Here is a 15,892-nt window from a genome sequence, read left to right on the forward strand (position 1 = left end):
TCCTGTGCCTCACCGCGCTGACCGGTAAGAGTGCGTCTGCCCCCGCCCCCCCCCCCCAGCACCCCCCCCCCCCCCCCGGTTGTGTGCCTCACCGTGCTGACCGGTAAGAGTGCATCTGCCCCCCCCACAGTCCTGTGCCTCACCGCGCTCACCGGTAAGATCATTCTTGCAAATCTTTGAGCAAATAGAACATACAAAATGTTTCTATGGGTTTTTACGTGAATATGTGGTCATTTAACATTTAAAAGACCGTGTTTTTATTACTTCCGTTACTTCCCACAACAACCTTCATGCATATTATGAAACAAAAGGCTATGTTGCAAAACTATTTTCTTGAAATAAAGTACACAGCTGGATCAGTTCCAACATTTGTATTTCTGAAGTATCGTGTTTTTGTAATATAGGCAATAAGAGATTCATTACCCTTTCAAATAATTGCACACGTGAAACACATTGCTTTACTTGACCACTGCCCAGTGGCAGAGCTTGAGTATTAGGACAGGGGGTGCGGAGCCAGTTTAGGGGGCCCCATGACTGTGGCTGAAGGAATGCGCACCTGTATCTGCATATCACACTTTGTTACAAAAATCTAGCTCATAGGCTCTGACCACCGCAACCCGACGTCACGCTGCGGTGGCCAATCACATAAGTTGTTTAAATTACCATGTAGCATTCCGCTGTTTACTGAGCAACTGTCAGGTGAATTACTGACGGAATTCATTTCCTAAGATTAGATTTTATGATCGTCATCATGATTTGACAGTGCCGGGTAATGGGACAAGTACCAAAACAATAGTTACTAGCTAAATATTAATTCTGAACTTCGGAATTAAGCTGTATAAAAAAGACTCGCTATTTAGCAGTTCTTGCATGCTAGTTTATTGTACCTAGCACTATGGAGTTCATGGACCAAACAATGATACTCTCCCAGTTGTGTCCTCGCTTGGTTTATTTTGTGTACCCAGCTTCGACGTCTGGCTTGCAATCTATGCTGCAAAATAACGATAGCAAGAGGCTTCCTTCGGTTTGTTTCCATTTGTTTGAGTTAGCAGACAGGAAATGGAGGGGGGGGGGGTAAAGTTCACCACATGACATCACGCAAATGGGCCATGTAGTGACACGCCCACACCTCCGCACAGCCCTGCGGGAAGGTGCCGCATTGCCTGATCTGGTGTGAATGCAGCCTAGGTCTGACTGAATGACTAAAACTTTTTTAGGACTGTTTACTGGAGTTTGGCTTGTCTTCACACCCCCACTGCCTGACAATAGCCAGGTGCTGATACGGAATGCGGATGTGCGAATGTGTCGGTCTCTCCTCTGGCAGGCTATTTAGCAACTGAACCCTCAACCACCAAACATTATCAGTGGAATAAACTATATTCACACTGTAGGATACAGTGCTATTGAGGATAAATTGAAAATAAGTTTGCACAAGCCAGTATATTTGAGCAAAAAGGATTTTAATGGCATTGAAACAGCAACAACCACAGACAGCGGGATGAAATTTGCTCCAATGAAATTACAAAGGGCTACAAACAGCAGCTCAAACGCACGTCAGAGGAGAGGGCGAGACATTCGCACCTGACCGTCACAAAAACCTGCATTTTAAAATCATTGCACACTTTGACCTCTGTCAGTAAAAACCGTTGAATAATTAATACCTATTTTTATTCAACCTATCATGGTGTCAGGTTTCACGTTCCCCTCGCTTGCTTGTAGCTGGTGTCTCTCGTCTGAGCACGTCTTTGCTGGTCTCTCTCAAAGATGCCTCGAAAGAAATAATTTTTCCCCACATGAAAATGTTAAACAATAATTGTTTATTTGAATAATTCAGTCATTTCAATAATTGTCCATTTCCCTATTTGGTAAACGAGGAAATAGATGCTGACAGGAGAGACACAACTACAGCAATTAGCCTCAAATAAATTCCAATTTAAAACAACACAAAACCAAATAGCAAAAGCCTACTATACAGACTAATCTGGTGTGTGCTTATAATAAATGCATGTGATAAATGCTGTTTCTTTTCCATGAATCATTCGGTATAGGATTGAATTGCGCGTATACAATCCTCAAATGACGACTGTAGCAGCAGTGAACAAAAATATAATTACCGTGTTATATTTATGCCTTACGTTTATACCGACTCTCCCCTACATCCTAAGTGACACTAACGTGTATGACGTTAGACTGTGTTCAAAACCCTGACATTTTGTTCACTTAATTCTCCCTGCTAAATAGCCATTGTTATTAGTATCTTGTGCTTTCTACATTATGTGCATTATGGGCAGCACTGTTATCCATAGCCACTTCCGAGTACTGTACATTTGCACAGTAGATTCATATGAGCACCTTTAGATTCATATGAGCACCATTAAGCCGCGTTTCCACCAAAATTACCCGGAACTTTCAGTCCCAGGAACTACTTTACCAGGAACTAAAAGGTTCCTTCAGCCAATGGTTGTCTGCGTTTCCACCGGGGTCTAAAGTACCGCGAAGATTAGGCAAATTGGCTCACTGACGTTGTCGTCGGTCCATCTGTCATATGATTTCTTCTGTAACCCCATACTACCACCGAAGTAGCCTACGTTATTTTCTAATAACCGGGACAGCCCGGAGGGGTTTATTCCACTTATATACAACGGGTTACCAACAATGACTATATATGGTTACTTTTGTATTTATTGATTTTCATATATCCTCTCAAACACATTCATTAACAGCAGAAAACATGCACACGTTGTAAACAATTTGCTGTTTTATTACTTTCTGGTCGTCAATTCCATATAGGCTAATCGCAAAATGACAAGAATAGAACGAAAACTCGGACTTGCGTGAAAATGTAAATTAGTAGTGGTACAGCCACCGTTTGCTTTCCTTCGAAGTTACTGCTAGCCGAGCAGCGAAGTGTGCCCTCCAGATGCGAACCATGCACCATAAATGAGTCCATAGTCTTCCTGGTCTTTTCGTGGAATTGAAAAAATGGCACTAAAATTGAGTAAAATTACGGCAGTCTGAAAAAGCTAAAGGGAAGATTACTAGAATTAACCTGTTATTTTACCCGGATAAAAAGTGCGGAAGGTAATTTCCAGTTTGCTTGTACTGTATCACCAATTTAAATTATGCAGAACTACCGCATACCTCACATAACTGTATCAAACGTTTTGAGTCAATTAAGTGAATTGGACTTCAGAAGGAACGCAGCCCCACCCGCCCCCATCACCCTGCATGACTCCCCAGTCGACACTGTGGAGTCCTTCTGCTTCCTGGGCACCATCATCACCCAGGACCTCAAGTGGGAGCTGAACATCACCTCCCTCACCAAGAAGGCTCAGCAGAGGATGTACTTCCTGCGGCAGCTGAAGAAGTTCAACCTGCCAATGACAATGATGGTGCACTTCTACACTGCCATCATTGAGTCCATCCTCACCTCCTCCATCACCATCTGGTACGCTGCTGCCACTGCCAAGGACAAGGGCAGACTGCAGCGTATCATTTGCGCTGCTGAGAGGGTGATTGGCTGCAATCTGCCATCCCTCCAGGACCTGCACACCTCCAGGGCCCTGAGGCGGGCAGGAAAGATTGTGGCCGACCCTCCCACCCTGGACACAAACTCTTTCAAACACTCCCCTCCGGCAGGAGGCTGCGGTCCATCAGGACCAAAACCTCACGACACAAGAACAGTTTTTTCCCGACTGCAGCTGGCCTCATCAACAAGGCCCGGGACCCCCACTGATACTGTACTGTTATCCTGACCCCCACGGACACCAAACAGACAGCACCTGTACTTATAACACTTTATCCCCTTGCACTATTGTTTATTGTTTACTGTTTACCGTTTGCACTATGTTTATGTTATTTTATGTCTGTTATGTTTTTATTGCACTATGTTTATTTCATTTTATTTATCTTATTTTATGTTCACTGTTATGCACCACCTGACCAAAACAAATTCCTCGTATGTGTAAACCTACTTGGCAATAAAACCTGATTCTGATTCTGATTCTGATTCTGTATCAAACGTTTTGAGTCAATTACAACGGGCTAACAAAGAAAATCCGGAAGAAAATATTCAGCAACCGAATTAATTCGTTTGAATGTTTTGGTAGCCTACGTAATATGCTGTCCCAGCACGAATGCTTAGCATTTTATAAAACGAATACTAAAGCAAGAAAAGAACAGAAGAGCACACCTTATAATTCCAAGACATTGACAGGCTATAACCAAAAGTAGGCTACTGCGCCGCATAACATACAAGTTTGATTTGAAGTTATTATGAAAATAAATTGGTTTGCCGCTGCATATTTTCAAACATGGCGGGTAATGGCGGAAAATAAATACAACACAAATGCTACGAGTACTCGACCAATCAGAAATGTTCAGCGCTGCAAGCTCCACCCAAAAGGTTCCTGTACTTTCGGAAAGTACTACCCCCCGAGCAGGAACGTTTTGGGGGGTAAAACAAAGCCCCCAGAACTAAATTTAGACCCTAGTTCCTGCGGTGGAAACGCACTGAGTTCCTCAAAAGGTTCCTAGTTCCGGGGTATAGTTCCTGCGGTGGAAACGCGGCTTTAGATTCATATGAGCACCAGTAGATTCGTAAGAGAGCCTTTAGATTCATATGTGAACCAGCAGATTCAGATGTGCACCAGCAGGTATATATGTGCACCAGCAGGTATATGTGAGCACCAGTAGATTCATGTAAGAAACCCCTCAGATACTCCAAACGGCATGTGGAGGTCACCATCTGTAAGAAACCCGTCCGCAAACCAAACAGTGGAAGTATCGGAGTGGTGAAGGAACGTGTGTAGTCTTGCTGGAATGGGATTAATTTCATGTAATCTTGATTATCTGACTCCAAAATAGCGTTTTCAACTTTCCTCTGTTGCTAACAGTTATGCATGGCCAGACGAAACTGCTTTCCCCCAGTAGTGTGCCTCTATACTGATCGCTGTCTAAAACTTGGTAGAGGCAGACATGTCTCTGGCTTGTGTAGCCTGCATAAATACAATTGAGTATGAACTGTTACAACACTAGTGTATAGGCCAGTAACTACGAGGTGCTGATATCCTCAGTTCTATGTGTATGTTAGGACCTTAAACTGCTAGGTGTACAGTGGTAAGAGTCAACGAAGAATGGCAGGTTAAAATGAATGCAGTTTATTGTTCAATGTGTTCAGTAATAATAATAATGGTGCAAAATGTGAGTGGTGAAATGGCTATACACATTAGCATATGCGCAGGAGACGAGTTTTGACGAGTCTCCCTGAACCATTGCACCTTTCCCCATTTATACAAAAAGATCAAAACAAAACACCAAGTCATGAAATAAAGACACAATCAGGACCAAACAGTACAGATCAATGATCCTGCTTGTGCTATCTCTGTAAGCTTATCACACCGGGTTAACCTTGGTATCTGGCTGGCCACTGACCCATTTGTATCAAGATCTTTAGTCAGCACCCCACCACCAAAGACACCAACTTGTTTCCCATGTTATCAGGTTTCTACTGTAACGATACAAAACTTGATCACATTGTATTATGGAGAACCTAAGGTTCACATAATGCTGATCCAGTAGGGTATTTTGCTACTGAGCACTGTATCTATCTAATTTGCTGACTCCCTTCTTTTGGAGGTCTGATAAGTAGCACACTTCTGTGAACTGCCCTATTGCCATATGAGCACCAGCAGGTTCATTAGCATTGTGCAATTACTGTAGCCGAACATGCATAGGCTCATGGGTTAGCCTGTTTGTGTGTATGATCACATTGTAAAGCTTGGCTGTGCTGGTGCGTGCTCAGAGTGCCGTGTTAAGTTCCCTGTGTGAATGCCCAGATCCTGACGTGCCCAGGAACTTCAGGGTGACCGCTTGGGACAGCAACAGCGTGACCGTGGGATGGGACTGCCCCCCGAGCGACCCCGCCTCGGGCCTCACCGCCTTCCTGCTCACGGTCTTCCACGTGGACGGCTCTGGCCACGTCCTGGAGGAGAGGAGCTTCAGACACACGCTGGGCAGCCCGGTGTTCACCGTGGGCAGCTTGCCTCCCTGTAGCAGGGTGCAGCTGGGGCTTCAGGTGGTGTGCCAGTCTATGGGCCAGTCCCGCCTCAGCAGGATGGTCCTCAGCGATGGAAACTCTGGTATAGCTACAGAGCGCCTGTGTCTGGCACCCACACCATATGACCAAAAGTATCTGGACACCCCTTGTTCTGGGACTGTTCTTCATGGTTTGGGCTAGGCCCAGTGATGGCAAATCTTAATGCTACAGCATACAATCACATTCTGGATGATTCTATGCTTTCCCAACGGTTTGAGAATGGTGTGGATGAACTTGACTGGCCTGCACAGAAACCTGACTGCAAGTCCATCCAACACCTTTGGGATTGGAAAGCCAACTGTGAGCCAGACCTAATGGCCCAATCAGTGCAAATCCCTGCAGCAGTGCTCTGGTATCTTCCCAGAAGAGTGGAAGTTGTTATAGCAACAAAGGGTGGGCCAACTCCATATTAACATCAATTATTTTGGATAAGATGTTGAATGTCAGGTGTCCACATACTTTTGGCCATGTATTGGTTGTGTGGTGTACAATACAGTTCAGGCCAAAAGTATTAGGCCATCTGTGGGTTTAAAAAATAATTTTTAGAAGAAACTTTAGGTAGGGAGGAATTCAGTTAATTTATTGACATTTATTGAATAACGAACCAAAGTACAGACATTTTTCAATTTCTACCTACGATAACACAAGTTTTACTTAAAACAACTTTGAAAACAACTTTTCTCAAAATAACCTCCTTTGGCTTTAATTACAGTTAAAGAAATTATTGGAGGTCTGTCTAATCTTTCTGGAGGCAGAGGAGTAAAATTGTTAAATTGACTGAAATCTTATCGATGCGTTTTTTTTAAACCACAGGTAGCCTAATACCGTTTGGCTTGTAGTGTAAGTGAACTAAAGTAAAATCTCTCTATGTTGCTCCCGTGGAAAAGAAAGATAACACACAAGTCCATCATTCACAACAATTGCACAGCTTAACTGAACTGTGCGGGATTGGAGTGGTGGTTTGCAACATATTTTAAATACACACATTTTGATGATTCATCTCCTGATTCCAAATCAGCATAGGTTTGACTTACTCACAGACAGGCTTGCTTCCTTGCTTAGCAATATCTCCACACGGCAAGGCTGTCACATATGCCTATAGAATGCTTAAATGTTCGGTCCAGAGACTGGGTAACCCGGCATGGGAAGCTGCAGATACCACAGCACATTCAGCACTTACTGAGTAAATAATGCCGGAGCGAACAGTTTAAATAAAGACGCCTATACACTACAATCCCGCAGTTAGTCTTAATACGCTTTAAAAACTGCAGTTAGATGTATGGTGCAGTCCTACATTGATGCATACTTTTATCTAGCCCCAGGGTAGAGGCTAGTGGAAAAAACCTGTATGGTTTTCCTGTCAACTTACTTAATGTACTTGTAGGTTTCTTGGATTTTTCACTAGATGTTGCTGTCAGTGCAGGATTACCAAGCTCCTGCCAAAGGAAATCATGTGATTTTGTTAAGTGTGTCCCTGGCGCATGACCTGGCACATGATGGGATGTGCTGGATTAAGAGTTTGTGTGCCAATCTCTCCTCTAATTTTGAACAGTGAATCGACTTCATCACTTCCAACACATCTAACAGGGGAATGCTAATATTGTCTTGGATACTACTGTTTGAAAGCTTTGCCTGATGAAAGAATTTTGTTTATTTTTTGTCCCCTAGCAAACTCTGAAATCATAAACCTACACCAGTCCTCCTTTGGCTCCCGCAACTATACGGTGAGCTGGTCTGTGCAGAACATCTCCTCCATCTCCAGCTTTAAGGTGTACCACCAGGGGGAGCTCCAGAGCTCCACGCTCCTCACCTGGCACACGGTGACAGGCCTGCTTCCCTGCCACCAGTACAGCTGCAGGGTGGAGGCCCTGTGTGGGGACAGCACGGTCATGAGCGTTAGCACCATCCAGACAAAAACAGGTGGGCCAATATGGGGGGGTTTGTATTGGGAGCCTGGTGTGAGGCCTGGCTGTTTGGGGAAAGAGCCTGCTGTTTTGAGGAGGGGCCATGGTGTTTGGGGGAAAGGCCTTGCTGTTTTGGGGAGGGGTCGGGCTGTGTGGGGTAGAGGCCTGGCTGTGTGGGGGAGGGACCTGGCTGTAAGGGGGAGAGGTCTGTTAAAAATGGGCTACAAACAGTCAACTTTATGAAAAGGATGATCATCTGAATCCAGTGATTTGACAGGTGATAATTATGGTCCAGCTGACTTCCTCTGCTTTGAGGTGCAAATGACAAATAGTGGTGTGACAGATAGCCACACCACATCAGTAGGTTGAATGGGTGGAAAACCTACACTTGTGGGTGAATGCACTTCTGTGGTGGGCTTAATTATCTATTGATCAAACACTTGTCGACTTATTGGAGAGAGATGTCAAATTGTCAGTCTCACAGAAGAACAGAAGAATTGTCTATTTCAAACTCATTAATGCTTGTCTCAAATATTTTTGGAATTTGGCGCAATGTATGTTTAAATAAATAATGTAAAATGTTTATTGCTCATGAACTGTTCTAGATGAAAACTGAACATTTTGTTGAGCTTGCACTTTTTCTCCATTTCTCCAAATTTTGTTGTTGGTTGGAAAAATATTTTGGTCTTTCCACGTGCCCTTTGTCTTCGGTGAGGCACCGTCAAATTCCACCCACACCGTTCTCTTTGCACACCAGCTTGTAGCATAACCAACTCCAAGTTTGGGTAGCCAGATGAATGTCTATTTTGGAAGGCTCTGGTGAAGTGTTGGGACTCCGTTGCAGAAGGACTCGTTATGCCTGGGGCCACAGGTCTGGTGAGTGTTTGTGCATCTCGATTGTAGGCAGAGGTCGAAGCGGGAGGCGGCAGGTGCTCTGGGGTGGGCTGGCTCCCTTTGATCCTGGAGGTGTGCCAGAGCGCGAGGGTGGCGGCGTGGAGCCCACTTGCTCTCTTGCCGCCGAGGAGCCTGGCAGTGCCCCAACGATGCCCTGGAGGTGTGCTCAGAGTGCGAGGCTCGCAGACGAACACAGTCTGTGCTCTACTTGCATGCAAGAGGAATGTTCTGGCAGTGTTAAAGCGGCTGGTATGACATCCTGCTACAGCAGTTGTTAAGCAGGCAAACAACTCCTGGTCAGTGATAAAGCAGGCTGGTACTGACTCGGTCAGTGTTAAAGCGGGCTGGTACTGACTCGATCAGTGTTAAAGCAGGCTGGTACTGACAGACCGCCTCTTTTTGAAGTTGGCCTGAATTATCTTATTAAAGGCTTGCGTATGTGGTTGCATACACAGGTGCAAAAATTTGACATTTATTCATAACCACGGACTCTGGTCAGGCCCACGATAGGTCTGTGTCCTGAAGGCTGGTAACATGGGCTGGTTGCAGAAAGCTTTCATTCAGACACATTTTTACATCAGTGTTTGTGCCCCTAACCCCCCAACTGTAGGACTGCAGGTTCATCTCCCCAGCCATGAAATGTTCCTTGTTGTGCCATGGACAATGCCGCCATCGCTGGAGGATCCGAGGGCAGAAGCTCGAGTCCTGCTGGAGGGCATTATTAAAAGCAAGGTGGGTCCTGTTCCCGGGTCCTAGCAGTCATTGCCGCTTATCACACCGTTCTGTTTATAGCGTTTTGTAGTACATGTTTTCACAGCATTATTTTAGTTGAACTTTTATCACCTTCAACAAAATTGAAAACAATCACTTTTGATAATCACTGCTGATGTTTTTACAAATCTCAGATTAAGATTTGATCGGGCTAAAGTTTGCCTAATATCCTGAAATGGACGGGCCCTTGTGCACCCCTGCTGTGGTTTGTACAAGCGAGACTATCCTCCTCTCACTTCTTCACTTGGGACAGGCCTCTGTTAGTCACCTGGGCACCTGCAGTCAGCCTGTGCCAACTGTGCATGATAGACCAGCTTTACAGTTTTCTTTTTGGTTTCCATTTCCTTTTTACCAGCTGCAGAACTTACTGAGTAAGTTCTGGCCAAAAGCGGAGGTGCAGCTGATCTCGTTTGAAGACAGCGAGAGGAAAACAAAAACCAAGATCACTTTTGAAAGCTTTGATGTTTCCAGCCAGGATGGGGTAGTGATCCTCCGCCCTGAGGAGCAGCTGCAGCATATTATCTCTCTCGGCCACGCCCACATCACCGTCACAGACGACAGCATCTACTGGGACGGTAGGTGCGAGACATGCTGGGGGATTTGTGTGTGATGGGTAGCTGACAGAGGAATATTGGCTGTTCTGTTCCCAGTGAAATAAAACCCTTGAGACTGTGTGTGTTGTGGTGTTGTGTGCAGTGTCGGCATGCATGCTTGTGCGCATTCATGTACATGCATTTGTGTGTGTGTAAGGTTGGTGCAGTGCAGTATAACATTTTGCTCCAAGGCTGTTGGTTCAAGGTTGTAGAGTGTCTGTGAAATGCCTGAAATGTAAATGAGAGACAGATGGACAGATAGACAGACAGCTCATGCGATGCAACATTGTTGTAGGGCGGGCACGGTGGCATAGTGGTTAGCATGCGCTCACAGCAAGTGTTAGCGCTCGCCACAGCAGGAAGGTCGTGGGTTGAATCTCGGTTGGGCTTTCTGTGCGAGTTGAGTTCTCCCGTGTTCGCGTGGGTTTACTCCGGGTACTCCGGTTTCCTCCCACACTCAAAGACATGCATGTTAGGTGCGCTCCTGCAGGTGCCCTTGACCAAGGCCTCAGAACTGGAGTTGGTCCCCAGGCGCAGCACAGAGAGGCAGCTGCCCACTGATCCTAGGTAACTAAGGATGGGTCAAATGCAGAGGACAAATTACCCCATGGGGTTCAATAAAGTATATCATCTTCTTCTATATAATGGTGAGGAACTCCTAAACACTGCTGCCATATAACAATCCAGTCATGCTGAGGAGGCTCAGCTGGTTTCTCCTGAGGAGGGAGTCATTGCCACATTGAGGGGAATGCAGGGTATCCCAGGCTCAGTAAAAACTGTGGGAGACGAGGTCTTCTCTCACCTCATGACAGTGAGTCTGGTGTCCAGAGGCTATAGCAACGCCCAGCATTCACATACTGTGTTCTCTGTGTGACTGAGTGGAGCAGCAGTAGGGGTGGACGGTATGACGATATTAGATTGTGAACGATTAAAATGTCTCCACAATCTGCCTTTCCAGAGAGATCGGAAGTATCGAGCTACACTGAAACTGCACATTCTATCAGTTGCTCTGCCCTTAGGTTTTGTTTCCTTGAAGGGCAATATTTTCTTAAATAGGGATATTAGTTTGATTGCACTGTTCATTAACTTGCAAAATAGTCTTAAAAACCAACATGAAAAAGAATCGTGATCATATCGTGGATCGTGAACATTCCTGAAAAATATTGTGATATGATATTTTTGCCATATCGCCCACCCCTAAGCAGCAGTGTACTTGTGTTCTCTGAGTGACTGAGTGGAGCAGCAGTATACTGTGTACTTGTGTTCTCTGTGTGACTGAGTGGAGCAGCAGTATACTGCGTACTTGTGTTCTCTGTGTGACTGACAGTATACTGTGTAACCCACAGACCCAGATGAGTGTGACTCCCCCGCCCTGAACAAGTGCAGCTCCAACTCCGTCTGCATCAACACCCTGGACTCATTCACCTGCGTGTGTGAGCCGGGGTACTACAGCCTGAGCCCCATCCTCAGCCCTGCCTGCCACGGTATACATGCACACACACACACACTCACACACACACACACACACACACACACACACACACACACACACACACACACACACACACACACACACACACAAACTCACACACATACACACACACCATTATACTCTCATACAGAGTATAATGGTGTGTGTGAGAGACTATAATGCTGCTCTTACACACGCACACACTACTCACACAAACTCACACACACACACACACGCGCGCCTGCTGCTCTTACACACATACACACACCCTTTGTGGTTTGCTGTGTCTGTTTCTGTATTACTTGTAAAATGGCAGCATTGGCATAGCCTAGCATTTCATGCACTTTTGTAAGTAATGAACCAAAGGCTAATCAAAACTGTCTACATAATGCGACTAAAGAACATCATGTCTTAACAGAGAAGGGGATGTTCACGCTATGCCTGAAGGACCATGTATCTGGGGGCATCTCCAAGCCTTTCCTCATCCACTACTTTGGCGGGAATGTGACTGTTGTCCTCAATGATGGTCGCTGCTCCATCAACGAGACGGACAAGTTTTATTATTACAGGATAACTGGCGCCCCCTCCCAGTGTGGAGGCCAAACGCTTGTGAGTACCGGCACCAGATCCAGGTCATGTACACAGCTGGTGCATTCTGGGAATGCACACCATCACAAAACTGATTCACTAAACCTGGCATAGCAAGCTGCAAGTGCTACTGCTTCTTCCTCCCTTCAGACAATGATAACACCCTTTACTCTAGCAGACCTCTCCATTCAGCACCCCTCACTACCTCTACCTGTCCCATCTCTCCATTCAGCACCCCTCACTCCTCTACCTGCCATCTCTCCATTCAACACCTCACTACCTCTACCTGTCCCATCTCTCCATTCAGCACCCCTCACTACCTCTACCTGTCCCATCTCTCCATTCAGCACCCCTCACTACCCTCTGACCTGTCCCATCTCTCCATTCTTTGCACCCCTCACTACCTCTACCTGTCCCATCTCTCCATTCAGCACCCCTCACTACCTCTACCTGTCCCATCTCTCCATTCAGCACCCCTCACTACCTCTACCTGTCCCATCTCTCCATTCAGCACCCCTCACTACCTCTACCTGTCCCATCTCTCCATTCAGCACCCCTCACTACCTCTACCTGTCCCATCTCTCATTCAGCACCCCTCACTACCTCTACCTGTCCCATCTCTCCATTCAGCACCCCTCACTACCTCTACCTGTCCCATCTCTCCATTCAGCACCCCTCACTACCTCTACCTGTCCCATCTCTCCATTCAGCACCCCTCACTACCTCTACCTGTCCCATCTCTCCATTCAGCACCCCTCACTACCTCTACCTGTCCCATCTCTCTATTTAGCACCCCTCACTACCTTTGCCTGTCCCAAGGTCCTCACTAAGTACCTTTCCTGCTTAGCAGTGTGTAATACATCACACTGAGTATTATGAGCGTGTAATGCCTTGTGTGTAACACATCACACTGGGTATTATGAGCGTGTAATGCCTTGTGTAACACATCACACTGTGTATTATGAGTGTGTAATGCCTTGTGTGTGTAACACATCACACTGGGTATTGAGAGTGTGTAATGCCTTGGTGTGTAACACATCACACTGGTTTTTATGAGTGTGTAATGCCTGTGTGTGTGTAACACATCACACTGGGTATTATGAGTGTGTAATGCCTTGGTGTGTAACACTCTGCCATTTGATTAACGGACCTTGGAGTGTGGAACCCTGCTTCTGCTCATTAGATTCAACAGGACCTGGGGTTGAGGAACGGCTACGTGGCTCCAGCCAGCACAGTCCTCCAGGAGGGACCTGGTTGACTGTGGAACCTCCTCTCCATCAGCTCCAATCAGCATCCAGCAGCATGAAGCCTGGTCTAACTAGACATTTTCATAGTTATGCATGAACACTGTACAGAAACATGAGGACTTCAATCAAACTAGCATTCCTAGTTCTTGTGGTAGCATAAGGGCTAATCTAATTTGCATGTGCGGTTCTTTATTGGTGTGTCATAATCCAGCCTGTTTGTTTGTCTGTTATTCCATCACACATTGTTGGTCATACATTTCATGTGCTGGTACTGTGGTTTATTTTTTAGCACATTGCTATTTAAAAAAAACAAATGTGCTTTTCTAGGAAATCTAGTGGATGTGGACACGGATGATGTGTTTGCTGTGTGTTCTGCTCTGCTCCTCTGCAGGGTTACCTCTCACAGTGTGGTGCAGGTGAATTCGTCCCGCCTCCTGGAGATCAGCATGGCCTTGTACAGTGACTCATCTTACGCATACAACTACACTGGCCCTGTGGAGCTCCCTTCTGCAGAGCAGCTGTACATCCAGGTGACCCTGCACTGTGAGAACAGCCTGGCCTACAACATGAGCCTACAGCTGGAGTCCTGCTGGGCCACACAGACCGCAGACCCACAAGAGGAGAAGAAGGCTTTTTTCCTGAAGGGGGGGTGAGTTCTCTCATATTGAGGGCGGAGGAGGGGGTGGGGAGTGGGGGTGGGGTTGAGTTCTGTGTTCCTGAGGGGGGTGGGGATTATTTATCTGTTCCTCAGGGTGGTGAGTTCTCTGCTCCTGAGGGGGGGTGAGCTCTGTCCTCAGGGTGTGAGTCTCTCTGCTTCCTTTTACGTTTTGTCTGTGATGGTGGGGGTTAGTCCTCTGTTCCTCAGGGTGGTGAGTCCTCTGCTCCTGAGGGGGTGAGTCCTCTGTTCCTCAGGGTGGTGAGTTCTCTGCTCCTGAGGGGGGGGTGAGGGGGTGAGTTCTCTCTCTTTTCCTTTACGTTTTGTCTGTGATTCGATTGTTGGGTTAATGCTGCCTTATTGTAATCATAATTAATTAATTTCCAGTGCCTCAAGCTCTGCTGACATGTACATGTGTAGTATTTGTCTCATTAACATGTACTTTTAAAACTGTGTATGAATAAGATTTTATTGTACATGTGTGATAACAGTAGATGCCTTATAAAAAGGCTTTATTTTGGAGGCCCAAGAGTGCATCAGTGGTAGGTTGCATTTGATGCCCAGGCTGCCAGTTGAATAGCCCTATTACAGATAACATTAGGATTGCACTCTTTATACCAAAAACATGAACCTGGGTAATTTAATGGCTTTTGTTTTTTAAAAAATGTCATTTTTATTCTTCATATTATATTTTGGTAGCAATTTCTGGTTTTATTATTTCTCTTTCTGTGTTTGGGAAATTTTGCCTTTTAATAAACTTTTCGCAGTGGTAGATGGCTTATTAGGGCGATGGCTATGGCTTATTTTGATTGCTCCGACTTGCTCGTTGGGAGCAATTAGGGTTAGGTGTCTTGCTCAGGGACACTTCAAAGCCCAGGGCAGGAGATCGAACCGGCAACCCTCCGACTGCCAGACAAATGCTCTTACCTACTGAGCTATGTCACCCAATAGAAAAACACTAAACAATCAAAGTGGTAAACAATCCTGTCCTGTTTGACCTAGAGGCACGAGACCATTGCCCATAGATCCCACTCCTCAAAAATAACAAACTTGCTATTTGGGTCCGCACAGTATTCCATATTGAAGGTTTGGTATACAACATGTTGTGCATATGGTCTTGAATAACTTATAAAAATGTATAAACTTGCTGTGTGTGGGGAAAAAAGCCATGGCATAGTATGAACTTGCAAAATGGTGTGACTTTCTGTGATGAAACACAGAATTTACATTGGCACCTACATGGCATCATGATTCTTGCCCTAAACCAGAGTTGGCCCAATCCAAATATATGGTCATGCTAGAATGCTCCAAATATGAAATGATAAAAGATACACTTCTGAGCAAAATGTGGTATGCATAATCCTACACAAAGTATTAAACTGAAGGTTGTATGTTAAACACTAATTACATTAGTAGTATTGCTCTTATTGCATTTTAATACCACCCAGACATTAGGCCTATATTCATGAAACATGAATCTATGATCCGAGACACAATATACAGAAGATTACGTAAATTGATCTCATAGGTGCACTATAACTGATAAAATCCTCAAAATGAAATTCTGCTTCACAAACAATAGTGTTTTAACCCCAGACTCTGAAGGTGGTGCCAGAGTGCTAATGAACATGATAGCCTCACGTTTTGGCTGGTATTCACACATTGGGCCATA

At 45.5% G+C, this 15,892-nt stretch overlaps 3 protein-coding genes and 1 long non-coding RNA gene across 18 annotated transcripts in view; 3 read left to right on the forward strand and 1 right to left on the reverse strand.

The window, feature by feature from the left end:
* The window catches only part of LOC135246021 (uncharacterized), a 9,278-nt gene extending 142 nt beyond the window's left edge, over positions 1-9,136 (forward strand). Inside the window, exons 2-6 of the mRNA XM_064319513.1 lie at positions 109-154; positions 5,838-6,140; positions 7,766-8,017; positions 8,815-8,877; positions 9,027-9,136. Coding sequence (XP_064175583.1) covers positions 109-154; positions 5,838-6,140; positions 7,766-8,017; positions 8,815-8,877; positions 9,027-9,136 — 774 coding nt within the window. The remainder of the gene's footprint in view (positions 1-108; positions 155-5,837; positions 6,141-7,765; positions 8,018-8,814; positions 8,878-9,026) is intronic.
* The window catches only part of LOC135245741 (uncharacterized), a 165,426-nt gene that overhangs the window by 141,513 nt on the left and 8,021 nt on the right, over positions 1-15,892 (reverse strand). The window lies entirely within an intron of this gene.
* Positions 1-15,892, forward strand: part of LOC135245711 (NLR family CARD domain-containing protein 3-like) — a 93,979-nt gene that overhangs the window by 70,495 nt on the left and 7,592 nt on the right. The gene's annotated exons all lie outside the window — the stretch shown is intronic.
* On the forward strand, positions 9,471-12,447 carry LOC135245732 (uncharacterized). Its single transcript, XM_064319034.1, has 4 exons — positions 9,471-9,627; positions 10,022-10,241; positions 11,606-11,743; positions 12,149-12,447. The coding sequence occupies exons 1-4, from the start codon at positions 9,535-9,537 to the stop codon at positions 12,430-12,432; spliced, it is 735 nt and encodes a 244-aa protein (XP_064175104.1). The 5' UTR covers positions 9,471-9,534; the 3' UTR covers positions 12,433-12,447.

Source organism: Anguilla rostrata, chromosome 19 (assembly GCF_018555375.3).
Source record: "Anguilla rostrata isolate EN2019 chromosome 19, ASM1855537v3, whole genome shotgun sequence".
Lineage (NCBI taxonomy): Eukaryota > Metazoa > Chordata > Actinopteri > Anguilliformes > Anguillidae > Anguilla > Anguilla rostrata.

Excerpts from the sequence above, each read along its gene's own strand:
- LOC135245732 (XM_064319034.1), top strand. The coding sequence starts at position 9,535 with ATGTTCCTTGTTGTGCCATGGACAATGCCGCCATCGCTGGAGGATCCG. Across the intron at positions 10,242-11,605 it reads CGACAGCATCTACTGGGACG|ACCCAGATGAGTGTGACTCC; the intron begins GTAGGTGCGAGA and ends TGTAACCCACAG. Across the intron at positions 11,744-12,148 it reads CCTCAGCCCTGCCTGCCACG|AGAAGGGGATGTTCACGCTA; the intron begins GTATACATGCAC and ends ATGTCTTAACAG.